This window comes from Callospermophilus lateralis, unplaced genomic scaffold (genome assembly GCF_048772815.1).
Source record: "Callospermophilus lateralis isolate mCalLat2 unplaced genomic scaffold, mCalLat2.hap1 Scaffold_1388, whole genome shotgun sequence".
Classification (NCBI taxonomy): domain Eukaryota; kingdom Metazoa; phylum Chordata; class Mammalia; order Rodentia; family Sciuridae; genus Callospermophilus; species Callospermophilus lateralis.
In genome coordinates this window covers 418644-443248 of record NW_027512542.1, presented here as the reverse complement: position 1 = coordinate 443248, position 24605 = coordinate 418644, and the positions used below count along the sequence as shown (strand labels likewise).

Sequence of the window (24605 nt, the reverse complement as noted above, 5' to 3'; positions counted from 1 at the left end):
ATTGAATTTTTTCATTTTTATTCTTTTTTTTTTGTAACAGTTATTTAACTCAGGGGCACTGAGATACATCCCCAGTCCTTTTTTAAAAAATTTACTTAGAGAGAGGGTGTCACTTAGTTGCTTATTGTCTTGTTTTTGCTGATGGTAGCTTTGAACTCATGATACCCATGTATAATTCTTCTGTGCCACAGGGGTTATGGCCTGTGCCACCAAGTTTGCTTTCAACTGAGTTTTTAAATATGTAAAACAACTTTATTAAAGTGACATTTAGAAGCATTCCTAATATTCAAGCAAACTCTTTGTCCTGGTGTGGCAGGAAATAAAAGTGGAACTGGACTTTAATTTAAATAACAAGAAAGTTGAATTGCAAGGGCTTAATTAGAACACAGATAATTAGAAGGTTACAGGCCATAGCACTGTTGTACTTGTTCAAAATATTTTTTTCTTAGTTGTGGATGAACAAAATATCATTATTATTATTATTATTATTATGGGTCCAGTATCAAAGAGACTGCCTCATGCATACTGTCCAAGCACTCTACTACTGAGCAACAACCCTAAATCCTTACCTGGTATTTTTAAAAATATTTATTTATATTTAATTTATTTATATGGGGCACTGAGAATTAGGCTCATGGCCTCATGTATGCTAGGCAAGCACTGTACCACTGAGCCACACCTTCAGCTCTTTCCTGGTACTTTTTTAAATAACCATTTTACATAAATTTTAATTAGTAGCTTTAACCCTTTTCCAATATCTGTTTGGATTAAATCAATAACCCAGAAATCAGTGAAGCAAACTCAAGTTTTATCTCAAACTCTGATTTTACTTCCTCTTTCTTCCCCAGACCAGACACCTTATCACAGTGTCTGAATTAAGATTCTCCCTTGAAGTATTTACTGTATGTTGTCCACATTCCAAACTCCAAAATGTACCTATTTCTTAATTTTGGAAAGGTATTAAAGGATTCTTCCAGAGGTACCAAACTTTCTTGGAGTACTCAGAAGAAACCATATCTGAGTCTTGCCTTTTCGGGAGCAGTTTGAATTATAAGTATTCACCTTTAAGGCAAGTAGATGGATGATCTGCAGCTGGAAGAAAACTTTTTATCAATACCTTGCATCTAAAAGGCACTTCATTTGATTCCTTTTTTTAGATACTGTGAATAAACCTACAATAAAAATGGAAGTGAAGTAATATCTTTAACAAAAGTGTTTCAATTTCTTTAGATATTTATCCAGAATTATAATTACTGGGTTATAGGGCATTTTTATTTTTTTTATTTATTTTTTATTTTTATTTTTTTTAACTTTTTTTTTAAGAGAGAGTAAGAGAGGGAGAGAGGGAGAGAGAGAGAGAGAGAGAGAGAGAGAGAGAGAGAGAGAGAGAGAGAGAATTTTTTTTAATATTTATTTTTTAGTTATTGGCGGACACAACATCTTTGTTTGTATGTGGTGCTGAGGATCGAACCCGGGCCGCAGGCATGCCAGGCGAGTGCACTACCACTTGAGCCACATCCCCAGCCCGATAGGGCATTTTTAAATCCAAGAATTGTTATTGTTATTTATTTTTACTTATTTAGGCACTTTACCACTGTGTTACATTCCTATTTTTTTTTAATAAGACAGGATATCACTGAGTCACTTAAGCCATTGCCAAGTTTCTGAGGCTTGTCTTGCATTTAAGTTCCTCCTGTTTCATCCTCCCAAGCCACTGAGAGTATAGACATTCACAATGATACCCTGCTTCAAATAAAATTATTATTAGTGGATTATATGGCATTTTTATTTTGAGCTCTTAAGAACCATTATAGGGGCTGGGAATATGGCTCAAGCAGTAGTGCACTTGCCTGGCATTTGTGTGGCACTGGGTTTTATCCTCAGCACCATGTACAAATAAAGATGTTGTGTCTACCGAAAACTAAAATGAATAAATAAATATTAAAATTCTCTCTCTCTCTCTCTCTCTCCCTCTCTCTTTAAAAAAAATGAAACATAAATTTTTTTTTCAAAAGTATCTTTATTAACTTTATATTGTAACCAAAATTTTTATCTATGCATATACACCTATACTCTGGAGTCTCTACTATCTTTCAGATATTTGTTTAGTTTGGTGTGGTTTTGTAATATGAATTGAACTCCGTGGGTGCTTACCACTGAGTTATGTCTCCAGCCCTTTTTTTTGAGACAGGTTATATATCACTAATATCTCAATAAGTTGCTTATAGCCTTTCTATGTTGTTAAGGCTGTCTTTCAAATCACAATCCTCCTGACTTCACTCTAAATCCTCTAGTATATTTGCCACCACACCTAGCTTATTCATATTATTATAATAACCTTTTCAACAACACTGCCCAGGCTACAGAAAATCTCTTTGACTGATGCATTTTATCCCTGAGGAAAGTTTATATGAAGTAGCCAATGTAGGACTATTCTGTAAAGATTTGTTGGAATAAACAGGGATCATTGTTTTTTAAGCTACTTTCTGAACAGCTGTTTGGTATCATAGTTCATAAAAGTGCTTTGAAAAAGGATGTAAATTCATTTGTTCAAAATCTACAGAGATTTACATAAGCTCAATCACCTTTTGTTCTAGAGATTGGAACTTCAGGACATAGTAAGGTAAATAAAATATGTTAAGGTTGAGATATTCAGTACACACATCCACACACACACACAAAAAAAAAAACATTGTAGGAGCAATTGTTAGTTCTGGCATTATTACTAGTGTATCAGGGACATAGTTACATAAACAAAATATGTTAAATGTGAAACATTCAATACACACATACACACACCCACAAAAAAAAAAAAAAACCTTTTTCTAGGAGGAATTGGTAGCTCTGGCCTTATTACTAGTGTATCAGTGTTGGGCAGGATTCAGAAAGTGCTAAAATCTCACTCAGGCTAAGAGTAGTTTACTGCATTCCTCCCTATTTCACCTATAATTCAAGCTACAGTGAACTTCATCTGTCAGAAACAGCAATTGGGAAAATATGCTGGCAGATTTTTTTTGAGATAAATTGACATCTTGGATATTTGGTATTTTTGTGTCTTGGTCACAGCTGATGAAACACTTGTGAAAAATTTTATGGCTCCTAGATATCACCATTTTTTTTTGTATCATTTCTTTCATATTTCCTTCTTTTTTTTTTTGGTGCTAGAGATTGAACCCAGGGCCTGGTGCATACAGGGCAAGCACTCTAATAACTAAGCAACATCCTCAGCCCCTCTCTCACATTTCTGTTCACTAGAGGTGATGATGGTAATTGGAAATTTTGTCCCAAATGTGGTACATTTCTTAAGACCGGACTAATATCCAGTGTATGTAAATCTCTCTACTCATTCATTATATTGCCAAAGAGAAAGTCACAGTAGTTTTTTTCCATAAATTTATCTTTAGATGGAAAGAGAGTGTCTCATTTAATATTCTGCTTTATTTTCAACATCATTCCCTCCTAATATTTGCTTTTTATAGTGTTGCTAAGTTTGGACCTGACTATCTTGCACATTCTGCACACACACCAGTGAACTTTGCCATTTCTAACTTTAGGTTAGATAGATTCATTCATTCACATCTAATGTTATTTTTCATATGGTCGGTTTTACATATGCCTTTCTATTGCTCTTAACAATACTATTGATCACATATGGTTTCAGATTTGATTTATATTATGATATATTGGTCTGTATTATTGAAAAATAGTTTCATAATATACATTAAATGTGTCTCATAACAATAATTATTATTTGTTTTTTTTATTAAAGGTTTTGGGGTATTTTACATACATTTTATTTCTAAGATAATTTTTTTGGTCCCTTCTTTTCTTTTCTTTTATTTGGTACTTGGAATTAAACTCAGGAGAATTGAGCCACATCCCCAAACATATTTTGTATGACATTTAGACACGGTATCACACTGAATTTCTTAGGGCCTCACTTTTGCTGATGCTGGCTTTGAGCTCACAATACATCTCCCAAGGTACTGAGATTACAATTGTGCACCAACAGGTCCAACTCTCTTCTTGTATTTAAAGAAAAGCCTGGTTAAATTTTGATAGGAAAATATTATATGTTAAATTGAGTTAAAATAGTTGTCTTTGTAATGATTAGTTTTATTTACACACATGCTATTTTATGTGCTTTTGTAAAATTTTATTTTGTTTGTGATAAGTTCCACATATTTTCCTTGAAATCCATTATACATGTGATGCATTTAACAGATAAAACTTCAGTATAACACTTATGTGGTATTTTGTACTCTAATTAAACCAAAAATCTTTCTGGGCTCCAGAACCATTTTTTCTCAAATTTTATTATCTTTATTTTCCTGAATCACCTCCTCTTTCCTCCGAGGCTGCACATTTCTACTGTATTGACAAGTATAGCTCTAGTCTTATGCTAACACATACTTGTACACTGTCATTGTACACACATATACTATAATTTCTACAGGTCTAATCTGCTTGGTGAGAAATATACATACAGTTTTCATGATGAAATAACAGCAATTTCTACTCCATCTTTAGTTCATGATAATTTGTTCTGTGTCCTCATCAATACATTGTATTCTTTTTGTCGTTGTTTCTTACTGAAAATTTAAATCAGGGGCACACAGAGACTGGGTCACACATAGTTGCTTACGGCCTTGCTATGATTCTGAGGCTGGCTTTAAACTCAGGATTATCTTGCCTTAGCCTCACAATCCATTGGCATTAGAGGTGTGTGCCATGGAAACTTGTTCTATTTTATTTTTATATTGAAATATATATTACTTCTGAAAATAATTTATTCTTGATATTAAGAAAGCATAGAATACCATTTTCCCCCACAAATAACTCCCCCTTTTTTTGGAAAAGGTGTCAATAGTGCTATATGTATAATTTATTAATGTCTAAATGGCAAGTTTATTATTATTATTATTATTATTATTATTATTATTATTATTCTATGTATTAGTTAAAAAACTTTATCTGTTCATATTATTAAAAGGTATATACTCTTTTCTATAACTTTATAGCATACATCATTGTGTATCAAAATGACCTTTTGGGGTTTGGGAGGTGAGGGGACGGATCATGGGGTTAAAAATGATGGTGGAATATGAGGTATATCATTATATAAAGTATATGTATAAAGAAGTGAATTCATGTAAATATAACTTGTATAAAACCAGAGAAATGAAAAATAGTTCTCTATATGTGTAATAAGAATTGTAATGCATTCGGTTGTCATATATAATTAAAAAATATTTTAAAATTAAAGATAAATGATGGCATTATGTTCTTACTGAAAATAAATACTACTTTTAAAAATTGAAAAAAAAATGTCTGTTGGTGAGTTGTTAACTTTATGAAGTACAAAATGTATCCTAAACATTTGGTAATACATAAACCTAGATGCAGGTATTTATACTGTTGTCAGAAAAATTAAATAAATACTGTAGAATTCATTTTTGCAATGTATACTCATAATTATATGAGATGCATTTTGTACATATACATGTATAGCACCATTATATATAATTAATAAATGATAACTACATTTCACATTAACTACATTTATTTCAAATTAATTTCTTTTTTGAAAGCACTTATATATGACACTCTTTCATATGTACCCTTGGTGTGTCTTCAAATTTGTCAATTTTATATATTATGTTCTTTCCTTTATTCTCCTTTTTATAGAATTTCTTTTTCCAAATTATTGAGATTAATAAATTTTTTAAAAATTCAGTAGAACAGTGCAGTCTGTAGATTTTCTTTTTGAACCTAAGACAAAATACATCCCAATTTTAATAGGCTTATTTTTATGTAAATGACTTTTTAAAACCTGCATATATAACATCCTTACCTGACCTTACTCTGGACTATTGATATCTGGGTGGAGGGGATCTCAAAGTGATCCATGGAAAAGGCAAAACAGGGATGGATCAAGATGTGACCTTGGTGGATACTGAGTATGTAGTAGTGAGTATTCATGAAAAAGTATTGGTGGAATAGGTACAGGCAGAGAAAAAAGTGCTGTGAAGGAAGGAGGGAAAGAATGACCAGCTCAAGAGTTCAGATTTAAAAAGTCTAATGGTGGATCAATGGTAATATGAGAGTAAAGGGTAGTTTCTTTGAAGGCAGAAATAAGGTAGAAGTGAAAGTAAAAGCTAACTCTGGCACAGTCCCCAAGAGAAAGAGTCAAATGAACACTACCCTCTCTCTCTCTCTGTGTGTGTGTGTGTGTGTGTGTGTATATATATATATCATCTCTCCTCCTCCTTTTCATCTCTCCTCCTCATTATCATCTCTTCTCCTTCTCCTCCTCATCATAATCATTCTCCTCTTCCCCCTCATCTGTCCTCCTCCTCCTCCTCATCATCATCATTATCTCTCCTCCTCCTCCTTCTCCTCCTCCTATTCCTAACCCTTCTTCTCCTCCTCCTCAATTTTCTCCTCCTTTTCCATCTCCTTCTCTTCCTCTTCCATCTCCTCTTTCTCCATCTCCTCCTACTCTTCCACCTCCTTGTCCTCCTCCTCCATCTCCTCCTCAACCTCTTCCCTCTCCTTTTCCACTTCCTCATCTCTTCTCCTCCTCATCATCAACATCATTATCATTTCTCCTCCTTTTCCTCCTTCTCTACCGCCTCCTCATTCTCCTCCTCCTCCTTCTCCTCCTCCTCCACCTTCTCTTTCTCCTCTTCCTCCTCTTGATCCCTGTCCTCCTCCTACTCCTTCATCTTCTCCTCGTTTTTCTCCTCCTCTTCCTCCTCCTGCTATTTCTCCTCGTCTTTCTTCTATCACCTCTTCCTTCTGCCTCCTTCTCTTTCTTCTGCATCTCCTTCTCCTCCTTCTGCTTATTATCCTCCTCTGCCTCCCCTTCCTCATCTCTTTCCTCCTCCTTCTCTTCGTTCTCCATCTCCTCTTCCTTCTCCTCCTCCATCTCCTCATTCTCCATCTTCCCCTACTTCTCCTCCCTATCTTCTCCTCCTCCTCCTCTCTTTTCCTTCTCCTCGCTTCTTCTCCTCCTCATCATCAATATCATCTCTACTCCATCTCCTTCTCCTAATCCTCTTCCATCTCCTGCTCCTTCCCCTTCCTCTCCTCCTTCTCCCACTACTTCTCCTTCTCCTCCTTATCTCTCTCCTCCTTCTCCATCTCCTCTTTGTCATGCTCCATATCCTCTTTGTCCATCTCCTCTTCCTCTTCCTCTTCCTCCCTATCTCCTCCTACTCCTCCTCCTCATCTCTTTTCCTTCTCATCATCATCAACATCATCATCTCTACTACATCTCCTCCTCCTCCTTCTTTTCCTACCACTACTTCTCCTCCATCTCCTCTTACTCATCCTCTGTTTCCTCCTTCTTCTCCTCCCTCTCCTCCTCCTCCCTCTTCTCCTCTTCCTCCTCCATCTCCTCTTACTTCTTCTCATTCTTTTTCCTCCTGCTCATCCTCCTCATCTCTTCTCCTCCTCTTTCTCCCCCTCCTTCTCCTCTTCCTACTCCTTCTCCTAACTCTCCTCCTCCTCCTCCTTCTCCACCCTTTTTTGCTACATCTCTTCCTCTTATTTCTCCCTGTCCTCCTCCTCCTCCTCTTCAACATCATCATTTCTCCTCCATCTCCCTCCTCTTCCATCTCCTCCTGCCCCTTTTCCTCCTCCTTTTCCTAATCTCTCTCTTCTTCCTCCTCTTCCATCTGCTGCTCCTCTTTCTCTTCCTCCTCTTTGTCCTCCTCCTCCTGCTGCTACTTTTCTCCTCCTTCTCCTTCTCCTTTTCCTCCTCCATGTCCTCTTCCTCCTCCTCCGTCTCCTCCTCCTTATCCTGGCTCTCCTCCTCCTCCTTCTGCTACCCCTCCTTCTCCTCCTCCTCATTCCACTTCTTCTCCTCTTTCTCCATTTCCTCTTATTTTTCCGACTCCTCCTCCTTCTCCTACATTTTCTCCTTTTTTCCTTTCTCTCTTCCTCCTTCTCCTCGTCATCATCATTATCTCTCCTTTTCCTCCTCTTTCTTCTCCTCATCCTCCCCTTCCTTCTCTTTTTCCTCCTCCATATCCTCCTCCTTCATCTCCTCTTCTTTCTCCTCCTCCTCCTCTCTTTTCTTCCTCCTTCTCATCTCTCCTCTTTCTTCTCCTCCTCCTCTTCCTTCTTCTCTTTCCCCCCCCCACTTCTCCTTCATTTTCGCAACCTCCATCTCCTCCTCATTTTTCTCCCTCTTCTCCTCCTCCTCCTCATCATCATCATCTCTCTTCCATCTCCTCCTCCTCCTCTTTCTTGTGCTCCTCCTCCTACTTCTCCCTCTCCTCCACCTTCTCCATTTCCTCCTCCTTCTTCTCCTCTCCTCTTCCTTATTTCTCTTTCTCCTCCTCCACCTCCTTCTCCTCCTCCTCTATCTTCTCTTTTATCTCCTCCTCATTCTCCTTTCCCTCCTCCTCATCTCTTCTTCTCCTCCTTTTCATCATCATCATCATCATCGTCATCTCTCCTCCTTCTCTTCCTCCTCCACCTCCTTTTCTTTTCAGCCTCCTCTGTCACCTCTTCTTCCTTCTCCTCCCTCTCCACCTCCCCCTCCTCATCTTTCTTCCTCCTCCACATCATCATCATAATCTCTTCTCCATCTCCTCCTCCTCTTCATCTATTTTTTCTCCTTCTCCATCTTCTCCCCTACTTCTCCATCTTCTCCCCTACTTCTCCATCTTTTCCTCTGCCTAATCCTCCTTCTCCTCCTCCTTTTTCTCCTCAGCCTCCTTCTCCTGTTCCATCTCCTCCTTCTTCTTCTCCTCCTCCTCCTCGTCATCATCATCTCTTCTCCATCTCCTCCTCCTCCTCCCCTTACAACTACTCTCCCCTACCTCTTCTTCTTCCACGTTCTTTTCCTCTTTCTCCTCCTTTTTCTTATCCTCTTCCTCCTCCTCCTTCTTCTCTTCCTCTATCTCCTCCTCCTCCATCTCCTTCTCCTCCCTCTTCTCCTCCTCATCTCTTCTCTTTCTCCTCATCATCAACATCATCATCTCTCCTCCTCCTCCTCTTCCTTGTCCTTCTTTTTCATCTTCTTTCCTCTTCTTCATCTCCTCCTTCTCCTCCATCTCCTCCTCCTTCATCTCCTCTTCCTCCTCCATCTCTTCCTCCTTCTCCTCTTCATCATCATCCTTCCACCCCCTCCTTCATAGTATCCTTGCTCTGGGACCTCCAATGCAGACTTCTATGGCTCCCTGTCTCTGTCCCTCCCCGTGGCTATCCCCTCACCTCTGTAGAACCCGTTGCACCCACCCCCTGAGCTGCTGGTATTTGTCTGTGGCCTCCAGTAACCCTCCATGATTGGTGGTGAAATAGGTGAGCATGGAGTTCTTCAGAACTTTCTATTCAAGGGCATGGAGGGCTTTACCTGTGGAGAAGGTGAAAGGTGTCAGAGAGAGCACTCACACGGGTCTCAGCTGGGGGCATGTGCTTCCCATTCTATGTACAAGCCACCTGGTTCTGGACAGTCACAGAAAGCATCCCATGCCCAGAGCCCACAGGGACACATGTGATCACGGTGCTGAGACTGTGGTGCCCATGTCTGCTTAGCACCATGTCACCTCAAAAACCAGAAGAGACTTGCAAAGAAATATTCAGGATGTCGCCAGCAGGCGTGGTTTCGATGTGTGGTGCCTGTGGGGTCAAGTGCCCTAATAAAAGGGTGAGAAGGTGGCCCGGGGTGGGGAAAAGCAATGACAGATTCCAGCCCACATGGAAGGAACCACAAGCAATAGCACTAAAATTTATGATGGCCATGATCAACAGAGCAGGGGACACCTACAAACTCAGCAGTAGCTCCCTGCACCATGGAGACCAGTGGTCCTTTCCACCGCTGAAGGCACAAAGGTCAATTCTCGAGGGCATGTGAGCTGCTGTTCTCATTGGGGACATCTGCCTTTCACGTTGCTCAGATGTCAGGATATTCATGCAAGGACCTGACCTGCGAGGGTTTCCACGTCTCCAAGAAACCCTCAAAGATGGAAGAGTCTGCAAGTTCTTGCTTCTCTTTAGCATGTCCCCAAGCCCTGAAAGCTGAGCCCTTTTCCTCCACTATGCTGAAAGCTAACGTTGTCTCTCTGCTTCCTGTAACCACTAAGGGTGATGCTGAATGACAACTCCTCACAAAACTGATTGCCAATGAAATTATTGGTTTTGTGCAAAATTAGAGTATCACTGGGAATAAATGAACAAACAAGGGACATGAGTGGGGTGTACTCTCCCCCATTCTTCATCTTGACTTACCTAAAAACCAGTCCATCTGTCCACATTGTTTCTGTATAAACCGTGGTGGCTTCTCCTGAGGAAGGCTTTCAAGGTCACCAGAGGAGTGTGGATGTGCGGCAGGAACACAAAGAGGAGAAAGGGCCTGTCCTTGTTTGTGAAAGAAGAAAACCACTTGAATTATGGACGGGAGATGATGGCGTTCACAGTGGACCTTAAATGTGCTGCGTCAGTGACCTGGGTTCACCTGCTGGGATTTTACTGTGAGGGGTCCCCCACAAACTCATGGGTGAGACCATGCAAGAAAGTTCAGAGGTAAAATAATTAGATTATGAGAGGTGTGACCTAGAAGTGAATTAATCCTCTTGGATGAACTTACTGGGTGGTGACTGTAGCAGGTGGGGTGTGGCTGGAGGAGGTGATCCCTGGGATGTGGCTTTGGGGTCTCTATCCTGTCCCTGGTGAGAAGAGCTCTCTCTGCTTCCTGTTGCCCTGTCTTGAGCTGCTCTCCTCCTCCAGGCCCTTCCACCATTTTTTTGTGCTCCACTTGTGCCAGAGCCATTGAGTTGGCCAACCATGGACTGAACCTTGGAAACCATGAGCCCCAAATAAACTCCTCTAAATGTTCTTCTTGGGAACTTTGGTCACAGTGGCAATTTTGTCTGAGTAAAACAACATCCACTGTCACTATAGTACAGGAAGATATTTTGAGAGGGAGGGACGGGACAACCCGTCGACCCACCCTGTGTTACAGAACATTGCCATAATTATTATTTTATAATTAGGTGCTTCTAATTTCTGACTTTCCCTAATTTATATATTATATATCTTCATAGGTATGTATGCATAGGTAAATAGCTATATATTATAGTATATATATATATAAATATTTAATTATTACTTATATAAGAATGGTTGGGTACTTTCCGGGGTTTCAGACATTCCCTGGGCCTTGAAAGGAGTCCCTGATGCATGACCAGTACTCGGATACTTTCCAATGCAGCCCAGGTAACACAACGCAGAGACCCGAGTGTGGAAACCAATTTATAGAAAAAGGTCAGACCTTTCTTTTTTCTTCTTGTTTTTTTTTAGCACCAGAGATGGAACTCAGGGGTACTTCACCACTGAGTCCCTTCCACAGTCCTTTTGATATTTTATTTACAGACAGAGTCTCACTGAGTCTTTTAGGGCCTCACCAAATTGCTGAGGATAGCCTCCAACTTGCCATCCTCCTGCCTCAGCCTCCCCAGCTGCTAGGATGACAGACATGGGCAAAGTGACTCCATAATGAAATCCTTCATCATATACACAGGAATACTATGTAGCCATGAAGAACGATAGCTTCCTTTCATTTGTGAATGAAGTGTATGGACCTTTTCAATGCACCTGCTGCTATGGAACCCCAGGGTAGCTCATGGCTCAGAACTTGCCTCCTCCAGCATAGTGAGGGTCCCCAGTTTGGATGTAGGCCGTGGCTTCCTGCATCATCAGTCTGATGGTGCTCCCCACATCCATGGGCTGCTTGGTGACCTGGTGGTTCCGCATGAGCATGCAATTTCCAGCGTCGCAGGAACCAACAGCTGGAGAAGCACATGGTGAAGAAGAGGAAGACGAGGCCGCCTGTGCCCCTCTTTGGTCCAGGAAACCAAGAGGAGGCCACTGAGCTTGGCGGCTGCGAGAGTCAGGATGCCCAGAGCCAGGACGCAGGTGTAGCGGCTGAACCGGGCAGTCACGGTGACCCACAGCTCTGGGGGCCTGTTGGGGTCACAGTCATTGACCAGGGTGAAGGGCAGCCTGTAGAAGCAGTCGAAGCCATGGTTCAGCGGGTGGTGGCAGTGGTCCCCGCGGGATGCGCACCTCACGCCCTGGTGCCACTTTGCTGCGAGCAGGGGTGGGTAGTAAGCCACACCAAGGGCGCACGCATTGCCTGGGACAAAGAACCCCGGGGCCATTTGGATGCAGTCAGGGGAAAGAAAACCTTCAAAGAGCAGATCCTGAATCAGCGGAGGCCATGAGTGACCTTAGCCAGGACTTGCTTTTGGTTTTGGGTACCAGGGATTTAACTCAGGGCCACTCGACCCCCAATCCCCATTCCCAGCCCTTTTTGTGTTTTATTTAGTGACAGGGTCTCGCTAAGTTGCTCAGGGCCTCGCTAAACTGCTGAGGTGGGGCTCCAAATTGCGGTCCTCCTGCCTCAGCCTCCTAAGCTACTGGAATTACAGGCAACGGAGCCAGGCTCTGAAGAGCTTTCTGATTCCTTGTGGCTGAAGAAGATGGACAGGTCCAGAGAAGGAAAGAAGGCAAAATATATATCAAAGAACCCCAAACCTCTGCAATGGGGAGAACTTCTAAACTGGAAACCATTCGAGAGGGCCAGAGCAGGGACAGGTATCAACTTCATCATATACAGGTACCATCCTTCATCATATATACTGAGGAATACTATGTAGCCACGAAGAAGGATAGCTTCCTTTCATTTGTGAATGAAGTGTATGGACCTTTTCAATGCACCTGCTGCTATGGAACCCCAGGGTAGCTCATGGCTCAGAACCTGCCTCCCCCAGCATAGTGAGGGTCCCCACCTTTGGATGTAGGCCGTGGCTTCCTGCAGCATCCGTCTGATGGTGAAGGATGAAAGAGTTTTTTTTTTCTTTTTTCCTCCAGAGGAAAATTGGTCCCTCGACAATTGGATGGGAGGGCCATCAGGTGTCCGCATACCTACGAGGCCGGTGGCGTAGCCTTGCTGATTTAGGATTTTTGCAAAAGTGGTTTCATTGGCAGGAAGCCCGCCTGAGCCCACATTCCAGTAGAGGACCCGGTACTCATCATTGCCCATTCCTGCAGAGCCGACAGCACAGCAATGTTCATGTTCCCTTTGCAGGAACAGGTCTTAGCAAACGGATTCTGGGCACCAGGGGACAGTCAGCAGGAATCTGGTTGTCAGCACTTGGGGAAGGTGGGAGGTGATGCTCTAAGTAGGGAGTGGGTGCAGATCAGAGAGGCTGTTAACTGTGCTATTTTGCACAGAATGACCCCACCACTGAGCATCATCCACCCCAATGTCAGCTGTGTAAGTTGGACACATTTTGCCTATCATGAGAACCGACCCAGTATCTATCTATCTATCTATCTATCTATCTATCTATCTATCTATCTATCTATCTATCATTACCTATCATCCAGGTATTATTACATCACATATATCCCCTTCCTATACACACCTCATTTATCTGTATTATGCAGTGACCCAGCCCCTAGAGCTCAAGGAATTCCCCATGCACTGTCAGATGACAAGTGCTAGTCTCTTCCCTTCTACCTTGGAGGAGGCTGCATCTGGTGGGAGCTAAGCTACAAAAGCTCAGACCTTGTTCTTCATGCTCCTAAAGCTGACCACCTCAGTGGCCCCCCATAAGAACAGGTTTGCTCCCCTGAGGACAACTGGGAAAGTGCAGAGACACTGGAGGTATCCCACTTTGGAATGTGGTGCTATTGATGAGCAGCAGGTGGAGACCAGAAATGTTATTCAACATCCTACAATGCACATGATGGGCCCATCACAGAGAGTGATCTGGGCCAGTGTACCAGTAGGACCAAGGCTAAAGAACCTTGTCAGTCCTTCCATCCATCCATCCAGCCAGCCACCCATGAACCCATCCAGCCAACCATCCCTCCACCCATCCATTCATCAATCCACTCACCCATCCACCAAGTCATCCACCATTTAACCATCCATCTATCCATTCATCTATTCACCCATTTGCCCATCCAACCACCCATCTGCCCACCCATCCACCCACCCATTCATCCATCCACCCAGCAAGCCACCCATCCACCTATTCATCAATCCATCCAGGATACCATCCATCCATCCATCCATCTATCCGTCCACCCACCCACCCACCCACCCACCCATCCATCCATCCATCCACTCATCCACCCATCCATCCATCCATCCACGCATCCATCCACCTACCCACCCATCTATTCACCCATCCATCCATCCAGGCAACCATCCATCCATCCATCCATTCATCCGTCCATCCATCTATCCATCCATCTACCCATCTATCCACCCACCCACCCATCCACCCATCTATCTATTCATCTATCCATCCAGGCAAACATCTATCCATCTACCCATCTATCCATCCACCCACCCACTCACCCATCTACGTATCTATCCATCCATCTATCCACCCACCCATCCACCTTTCCCCCATCCATCCACCCATCTATCCATCCATCCATCCATCCACCATGGGTGGATGGGCAGATAGACAAATGGATGATGCCTGGTTGAAAACACGGACAGATGGGTTTGTGGAGGAATGGCTCGTTCATAAATGGATACATAAGATCCATGCTGATGGATTTGAGGTAAAATTCTAGTGAGTTGCTAACCCTGAGAATAAAGGGCTCAGAACAGAGTTCATTTTTACAAGCCTGTGTGTAAGTAATCGTCTACACAGTTTAGCCAATATAAGAAAATACCCCACACTCTCTAAGATCCTCTGGCCTCCAAAGACCCAAATTCAGACCTTCTCCTTGCTGATTTTAAATGAATTATTCCACTAAACTGCACACAAGGCACCACCCCACCACCAAAACTGCACTCTACCTTAGTGTAAGGTTCCCATAGCAACCAACATCCCAGATGCCCAGAGCATCTACCATGATCAGCAGGATGTTTGGCTTGGAGGCGTTCAGTCATTTCTGCTCACAGGTCTGCATAAGCCAACATACAAGGAGGAGAAGCAGGGTGGAGTCCCTGCAGAGGAAATAAATGTACAGGATTTGGCATGCAAAGTATAGACCATGCATATGTAGATGTCAGGGGTCTGGTGAGGGATTGAACCGAACTCTTATGATGCCAACTGAGCCCCAAGAGAATTATCCAGTTTTGAGAAGCCTCTGGTTTTGCACGGAATCCAACAGCCCCAAAAAAACCAGGGAGAAGTCCCTATTGCTAATGGCCAATGAAGACCAACGCTGAGAGAGGCCCATTTCCTTCCTGCACCCAAACTGGAGATTCTCAGCAAGCAATCAGAAACTGAGCCATATAATAAGAAAGTTTCCTCCACTTTAACCCCATGCAAACATCACAGAGGTCCCCTCTTTATCCTCTGGGGACACATTTCAAAAATCTCAGAGGATGTTGAAAGTTCAGCTAGTACCTAACCCTATTTAGACTATACTTTTCCAGTATATATAGATGTATGCCATAACGTATAATTTATAATCTAGGCACAGCAAAGGATTAACAGCAGCAAATCATAACAAAATAGTTGTAACAATGTGCTGTGACAAATACCTGATTTACAAGTTTTTCACTTTCTGTTTATTCTCCCCTTTTTGGACATTGGGCAACTGAATCCTGGGAGATTTCTGAGTGCATTTGTGGTGACCTTTTGTCGCTACCAACAGCCCAGGGCGATGCTGGAAACACCCTTTCTTGAGAAGTCATGGTCTCTTTCAGTTTGTTTTTTCACTAAATGGTTCCTCTGTTTTAAGGTCATTTGATCTCAACTCAGTAAAGCACTGGCGAATGTGGCAAGATTTGGGGTCCAGAACCGGGGCCTGCTGTTTGGGGTCCTCGGCGGCTCAGGAGGTGGCTGATGGTTGGCAGGCGCCTTGGCCCACAGTGCTCGGAGCTCCAAGGCTGCACTAGTGGCAGGCCGGCAGGGACACTAGGATTTTAAACCACAAATGGGGGATTCAAAGCAACCCCAGAGACACAGTGCAGCCAGCAGAGAAGAGTCCCTGATCGTCTGAATAGGGGGCCAGTCGCCCCACCGCCCAAGCGGCTACAAGGAGCGTCACTGCCGGGTCCTGGGCTCCAGCCACCCCAGGACCCAGAGGAACTCAGCTGTCCAGGACGCCCTGGGGGTGGGGCAACGGGGAGGGAGGGCAGACAGGGCAGAGTCACTGTGATGTCACAGTGTGTGGGGAGGAGGGTAGCCTGAGGGAAGGGACGTGGGCTGCCATAGATCTTGTGCGCCCTGGAAGTGGGGGACCAGAGGGAAAGCAAGGGTGCAGTGGGCGGAGTAGAGGACCCAGAGTGGGACTGTTGTGTCCTAGCACTGGGAGGAGGTACAAAAGGCTCATCTAGAACATGCTTCACTTCATCCAAACACTAAAGGATTTTATAAAAAATGCAAAATAACTCAAAAACAAACACGTGAAATTATAACTAACTGTTCATCATGTGCTCCTTTTAATATTCCTTACTGTCCTCCTGGCGTTAATCCAAGGGGACTCCATCCTATTGCTCTTTAACAAATTGATGTTGTTATAATTCAGTCATTTGGACAACTAAGACATGTACATCATACTATTGACACTCATACTCATTTTCAATGGACCACAGTTCATCTTAAAAAAAAAAGCTAATGCAGTAATTTCTCATTTATTATCTTGTTTTACTATCATGGGAATTCCTAAAGAAAAACTGACAATGCACCTGCATATACCTCACAAAAATTACATTCTTTTTTTGCAAAAAATTGACATTACACATACATTTGGCATACCTTATAATAGTCAGGGTCAAGCTATTATAAAAATGACAAATCATACGTTAAGAAAACATATACTAAAAATAGAAAGGGTGGATATAGCTATGGCTTATACACCTCAAAATAGTCTTCATAAAACTTTATGAAGTTTTAGTAAACTTTAAATTTTTTAATGTCTGGTCAACTTCCGAGGTTCCTACAGACTAGCAACATTTCTCTACATTTAAATTTCAGCCATTATTTCTAAAATTGGAAATACCTATGTGGTACAGGGATGAAAATAAAGAATGGATTTCTAGGTTGTTGCACCACATGGGAAGGGGGTTTGCTCTTATTTCTACGGGTAAAACACCTTTCTAGGTACCTTCAAGACTTATCAAATTGCAGAATGAGTGACCCATTTGTCAGACAATTTCAGGAGCTGGCAATGCAGAGAACTTCTACGATGGCAACGAGAACAGCAAACCCCCCAACATGAGGACAGATGAAAAACGTGACTCAAGAAGCTAAAAAAATCCTCCAAAAGGCAAATCAGCCTTTAAATCCTGCTAATCTTTTATTAGCTATGCTTACAGTTATTAATTTCCAGGTAAGTTCAGTTGATGCTCATTCTTTTGCTTATTGGGCCTATGTTCCTAAACCTCTGTTGGTGTGCAGTGTTTCCTGGGAGAATCTAAAGTTTGTGTGTGTACTAATAATACTAATTTTCCCCCCTCCTATGTGTGGGGGAATTGAAGATATTCCATTCCATAAAAATCTGTATAATACTTTTAATATAACTGTAGCTTGTAAAGGAGTCCCATTGTGTATAGGGGCTCGTCCTTTCTGTTTGCCCTTTTTTTAGCACATAACGACTCTCTTTCTTATACTACTTGGGGAGTAAATTATCGTAGTTATTCTTCTGCTGTTTTTACTTTCCTGATATCTTCCCGAGGATTTAATACCTCTAGTATGTATGTTAATCAATCATGGCTCACATCTGAAGAATGTATTGTCAGAACTCATCTTCCTTTATGTTCAGCTAAATATTTTAAAACATTTTTAACTCATTTAAAGTGGAAAAAATATCATGATCATCACCCTAAAACAGTCAAATATCAAAATATCACTATAGTTGATTGGAGTCTTGATCATTCTGAATTTATAGAAAGTTGGTCAAATCGTACTTTAAGGTGGCATCGACATAATGGGACAATAAATGCTTGGGGTAATGAGACAATTAAAATGCAACATTATGCTTTGGTCCCCCCAATGTTACAGCATATAAAGTTTTCCAATATTTAAGGGGATATTATTGTTAAAGCTCGCACAGAATTATGGGTGCCTGTTAACTTGACTCGTCCTTGTTCTGATTCATTGTCTGTTACTCATTTGTGCAATGCTCCTCAAGTTTTGTTACATTGCTCTCGACGATTAATAGGAATAGTTATAGCTTCAATCCTTGCAGTTGCTTCTATAACTGCCACTGCTGCAGTAGCTGGCATTGCTTTATATCAAGGCATTCAAACTGCGGATTTCATGAGAACATGGCATCAAGATGCTCATTTATTATGGCAAGAACAAAAGGACTCAGACTCTCAATTGGCTACAGATGTGATCCGTTTACAAGATACTGTTTCCTGGCTTGGCGATCAAGTGACTATCTTGGCTACCAGAAGTGTACTGAAGTGTGACTGTAATTCTTATAATATTGGTGTGACTCCAGTGCATACAATACCAGTGATTCCTAGGAAATTGTTAAAAGACAGTTAAATAGACATCATAATTTAACTTTAGAAATTATGAATTTGGAAAAGACTATTATGGACACCTTTAGTAAGATATTACTTGAACTAACAGGATCTGACATTTTACAAAAATTGTCTTCAAGTATTGCTAATTAGAATCTTTTAAGTCATTTCTCTACCTTGCTGTCAGCCTATTTAGGTAACACTGGAATAATTTTTATTTTGTGTTTTGTTTTGTATATAGCCTTCCAACGCTGGAAAAAGCAAAGTCAATTGAAACATGTAACCTCTCTTATCGTTTCTATTATGGCTCATTTACAAAAACAAAAGGAGGAAGATGTAGAGAATCAGATGTGACTGCATTGCTATTACTGTCCTTGATGGAGTTTACCTGCAAACAGGATATTCTGTCAAAGTATAGAAAGGCAACAGTGGACATGCTTGAAAACGAGGTGTCTGCTGTCATTGGGAGGACTTGTCTGCAAACGGGATGTTCTTCCAAGTGGGCTAGGAGGGCACTGAGAAAAATTTTATTATCTGTTCTTAAGAAAGAGCAGAGCTCAGCATACTCCAGGCCGAGAGTAGAATAGCCATGAGAAGTGGGTCACTTCTGCTGAGAGCCATAGCTAAGTAAGAATGACGCATGGCAATTTTCTTGTCAGCCTACCCCATGTTGCTTAGAGGGAGGACTCTGTATTGTGGAAATGGCTTGCCTTGGACCCAGGTCATTTGCAGTGACATTGCATGAAAAGTAACCTTGCTCATGAACCAGGGCAGATCCGAGTTTAGGGCGGATCCGGGTTTAGGGCGATTCCAGGTTTAAGGTGATTCCTGCTGGGAATAGGGCATATCCTGCTGCCTCAGGCGCCCACCAGCTCCTTGATTTCCTGTTGAGTTCTCGCGGGATTCAGAGAGTATTTTGGGATGCAGAGCCCAGTGGAAGGGTTGATTTTCCCAGAACATGCGTGTAGAATGCCAGTGACGGTTCGGGAATAAAGAATTGCTGTTTGAATCTACAAGGCTGTGAGTGGCTCGTGATTTTGTGCCCAGCCAGACTGCGGCACACTTCTGATTAAAAAGTAAAACTTCTGTATGCTATGTTTAATTAGCTGAAAGACCTGATTTATTGCTGTTGGAAGGCTGTCTTCTTTGTTCACAATACTATAAAAAGCTTGCTTGGACACAATAAAGGACTTTTTTTCTGCTGCTGCTTTGCTTGCTCAGGTTTTTCTTTCTTTGCCAAGCTGGCCTGCAAGTGAATTACTGCAACAATGTCATTTAACAACAGGAGGCAAAACATGAGTGTTAACATATAAACAAATATTATGTTATAAAGATATATTACAAAGGTAAGGTAAATATAGGTTAAAAATGGACTGTAAACCTGTCATGATGGTCCATGCTTGGGAAGCTGAGTAATTTCAGAAGTTTAAATTCAGCCTCGGCAACTTAGTGTGGTTTCAAACAACTTAGGAAGACAGTCTCAAAATTTGAAAAAGTGGAGAGAGGGCTTAGGAATGTGGCTCACTCTATGAAAATACCTAAACTTAAACTGAAATAAAAAAAAGTTTAAAATATTACACTTCAGTGTTAAAAACAAAAAATAGGTTTCATATAATTTTTTCTCAGTATTCAAAAGTGAAAATAGTAATTTTTGATTAAGAAAAGCAATTACATTTTTTTCAAAGATTAGGTTTCCTCACTATGCATGTATGATATTTATGACTGATATTTCTACAAAATAACTTGATAATGCTTAATAAATTTAAGCAAAAGTTAAAGACAACTACTTGTTTTCTAAACTTAAATGAGTTCTCTATTTTACTGATCCTCATATACATCAGGTATAATATATAGATAATAACTTTACTATACTCTCACATTTATTATAAATATTTCATTGTTATATAAGGCATACATTTTGGACAAAATCTGTTCAATTTTTACTACTAGTATGAGTTCTCAGATGTTCAATGAATTTAAAATTTAAATAAATTTTGGAAATATTATTTAACTTTTTAGAGTTTCTGGGCACATGAATTCTCCAAAAATAAGCAGTATTTAAGAAACATGTAGCTACAATTTTTTTTCCATTTGTATCTTCTCTAACCAGTATGTATCCACAGGTGCTGAGTATTGGGGAATAAATTTTGGAGGCATTGTCACATTGTCAATTTTCACATTTCCAAACTTTCTCTATGCTATGGTTATTGTGTTGATGATTAAATGTTGTCCCTTTCTTAGAGTACAATGGTCTCATTTGTAGAACGTGTGTTTTCTCTGATGTCTAGTAATATATGATATATAATTTAAAATGTTTCTACTTTGTCTACATTTAGATGTCTTCTTTCCAAAATAAGTAGCTTAGTGGTGAAACGAATTGATTTCTTACTAAAAGCTTTGCTGCATTGTTTCAATTTGTAGGGGTTGTTTTCTGTATAAATTCTGTTGTTAATAAGGTTTAGTCTTTCTTTTTTTAATGTTTATTTTGTAGTTGTAGTTGGACACAATACCTTTATTTAATTAATTTATTTCTATGTGGTGCTGAGGATAGAACCCAGGATCTCACACATGCGAGGCTAGCACTCTACCACTGAACCACGCCCCAGCCAGAAGGTTTAGTCTTGCTTTAAAAGTATTATCACTTTATTCACATTTCACATTCACCAGGATGTCTTCTGCTGTGGTGAATAAAGTTTTATTTTTTATTAAAAGTTTTCCACATTATTCACATTTGTAGGTCTATTCTCCAGTATGAGTTCTGTTGTGGTGAATAAGGCCTGTTTTATTGCTAAAAGCTTTGCCACATTCCTTATATTTGCAAGGCTTCTCTCTAGTGTAAATTCTGCTGTGGCAAATAAGGGGTAAAATTTGAGTAAAAACTTTGCATTTGTGAGGTTTCTCTCCAGTGGGAGTTCTGTTGTGGCAAATAAGGTGTGATTTTTGACTTAATGCTTTGCCACATTCTTTACATTTGTAAGGCTTCTCTCTAGAGAGAGTTCTTCTGTGGCAAATAAAGCCTGTTCCTTGAGTAAAAGCTTTGCACATTCTTTGCATTTGTAGGGCTTCTCTCCAGTGTGCTCTGCTGTGGTGAATAAGGTCTATTTTTGACCAAAAGCTTTGCCACATTCTTTATATTTTTTAGGGCTTCTCTTCACTGTGATTTCTCCTGTGGCGAATAAGGCTTGATTTGTGACCAAAAGATTTCCAACATTCTGTACAATTGTAGGGCTTCTCTCCAGTGTGAGTTCTTCTGTGGCAAATAAGGTTTGATTTTTCACGAAAAGTTTTGTCACAATCTTTACATTTGTAGGGCTTCTCTCCAGTGTGAGTTCTGCTGTGGCAAATAAGGTGTGATTTTTGACCAAAAGCTTTGCCACAATCTTTACACTTGTAGGCTTCTCTCCAGTGTGATATCTGCTATGGTAAATAAGGTCTGATTTTTGACGAAGAGTTTTGCCAAAATTGTTACATTTGTTGGTCTCCAGTGTGAATTCTCCTGTGGCAAATAAGGTTTGATATTTCACAAAAGTTTTTGTCGCAATCTTCACATTTGTAGGGCTTCTCTCCAGTGTGAGTTCTGCTGTGGCGAATAAGGTGTGATTTTTGACCAAAAGCTTTGCCACAATCTTTACATTTGTAGGGCTTCTCTCCAGTGTGAGTTCTCCTGTGGCAAATAAGGTGTGATTTTCGACCAAAAGCTTTGCCACAATCTTTACATTTGTAGGGCTTCTCACCAGTGTGAGTTCTTCTGTGGTAAATAAGGTGTGATTTTTGACCAAAAGCTTTACCACAATCTTTACATTTGTAGGGCTTTTATCCGGTGTGAGTTATGCTGTGGCAAATAAGGTTTGATTTTTGACCAAAAGCTTTGCCACAATCTTTACACTTGTAGGGCTTCTCTCCAGTGTGATATCTGCTATGGTAAATAAGGTTTGATTTTTGACCAAAAACTTTACCACAATCTTTACATTTGTAGGGCTTCTCTCCAGTGTGAGTTCTCCTGTGGCAAATAAGGTTTGATTTTTCACAAAAGTTTTTGTCGCAATCTTTACATTTGTAGGGCTTCTCTCCAGTGTGAGTTCTCCTGTGGCGAATAAGGTGTGATTTTTGACCAAAAGCTTTGCCACAATCTTTACATTTGTATGGCTTCTCTCCAGTGTGAGTTCTCCTGTGGCAAATAAGGTTTGATTTTTCACAAAAGTTTTTGTCACAATCTTTACATTTGAAGGGCTTCTCTCCAGTGTGAGTTCTCCTGTGGCGAATAAGGTGTGATTTTTGACCAAAAGCTTTGCCACAATCTTTACATTTGTAGGGCTTCTCTCCAGTGTGAGTTCTCCTTGGCAAATAAGGTGTGATTTTTGACCAAAAGCTTTGCCACAATCTTTACACTTGTAGGGCTTCTCTCCAGTGTGATATCTGCTATGGTAAATAAGGCTTGATTTTTGACCAAAAGCTTTGCCACATTCTGTACATTTGTAGGGCTTCTCTCCAGTGTGAGTTCTAATGTGGCAAATAAGGTTTGATTTTTGACCAAAAGCTTTGCCACAATCTTTACATTTGTAGGGCTTCTCTCCAGTGTGAGTTCTCCTGTGGCGAATAAGCTGTGATTTTTTACCAAAAGCTTTGCCACAATCTTTACACTTGTAGGGCTTCTCTCCAGTGTGATATCTGATATGGTAAATAAGGTCTGATTTTTGATGAAGAGTTTTGCCACAACTGTTACATTTGTTTGCCTTCTCTCCAGTGTGAGTTCTCCTGTGGCAAATAAGGCTTGATTTTTGACCAAAAGCTTTGTCACAATCTTTACATTTGTAGGGCTTCTCTCTAGTGTGAGTCCTTCTGTGGCAAATAAGGTGTGATTTTTCACCAAAAGCTTTGCCACATTCTGTACATTTGTATGGTTTCTCTCTAGTTTGAGTTCTGCTGTGGCAAATAAGGTGTGTTTTTCGACCAAAAACTTTGCCACAATCTTTACATATGTAGGGCTTCTCTCCAGTATACATTCTCTGGTGATGAACAAGGCCTGATTTTTTATATGATTTCTGGTGTTCACTATCACTTGTAGTTTTCCATGTTTTCTTTTGTGATAAAAAGTCAATATTACAACTTCTGTATTTTGCATTTATCACTTCATGAAATATATGTTTTAGGCACTTTTCTGATGAATATTCTTGGATATGATTAGGATTCATGGCTGAAATAAACAAAAATTTAAAAAAATAATCATACCTATTAGACTTGGATAAATATATCTTGCACACATGAAATTAAGATAAAATAAGTACATCAGGAGTGTAGCAGATTAGTAAATTCAAAGTCACCATAAATCCAAAAAAATATATCAGTTCAAAAAAAAAAGGAAAGAAAAAATTTCTTTGAGAATATTATCCAAATTCTTGTAGAGACCACAGTATCCAAGAGGAGTACATCATTAAGAAGAGTAATATAATACAGAGTAGAAAAGTATCATTAATAGCCTTTGGTGCTTCATATGATAGTATTGTGTATTTAGGAAATATCTACCAGCTACCTTCACTGTCAGTAGAATATGAGAAATGTAAAACATATACAAACATTTCTGGCTTTTTCAAAGAGTGTCTAAAAATGGTTTTTGTCTGCCATGACATAGAAACATGAAAGTAACTAGTAGATTTTGCATGATAATACCATAAATATACAACAAGGGTAAAGAGGCAATGGACTCTTAAAAAGAAATATGAACAAAAAATTTACTAAGAAATATGCACATATATGTCTATAGAATTTTTTATAAAAACATTTTAAAGGACTACAAAAATCTTGCATATAGCCTATGGCCATAATATTTGGATGAATTCAACACATGACAATCAAGTATAATAAATTGATTTTATTTTTTTACATTCGTGTGATGAGAATTTCCTTTATTGACAAATACAACTTTGTTGATTTATAAATATATCATGGTATTTTATACTAAATATACAAGGTAAAATTACTAAGTAGAATGAATTAACAAAATCATTATTTCATATAATTATCAATTTTGTTCTTACAAGGTATTGTATTCCTTCTACTAGTATTTATGAAGAACATAATACACTCACTTATGTGGTAATATAAAACTTTTGGCCCTATTACGCTCAATAAAATAAAAATA

The 24605-nt window shown here is 40.2% G+C and overlaps 1 protein-coding gene and 1 pseudogene across 1 annotated transcript; both read right to left on the bottom strand.

Moving 5' to 3' along the window:
• Positions 1-13057, bottom strand: part of LOC143640227 (arylsulfatase D-like) — a 29699-nt pseudogene extending 16642 nt beyond the window's left edge.
• Positions 13058-21604: 8547 nt separating this feature from the next.
• On the bottom strand, positions 21605-23658 carry LOC143640226 (uncharacterized). Its single transcript, XM_077108112.1, is given in 3 exon segments — positions 21605-21861; positions 21940-22806; positions 22809-23658. Coding segments are annotated over 3 exon segments (1974 nt in total).
• Positions 23659-24605: the final 947 nt, after the last annotated feature.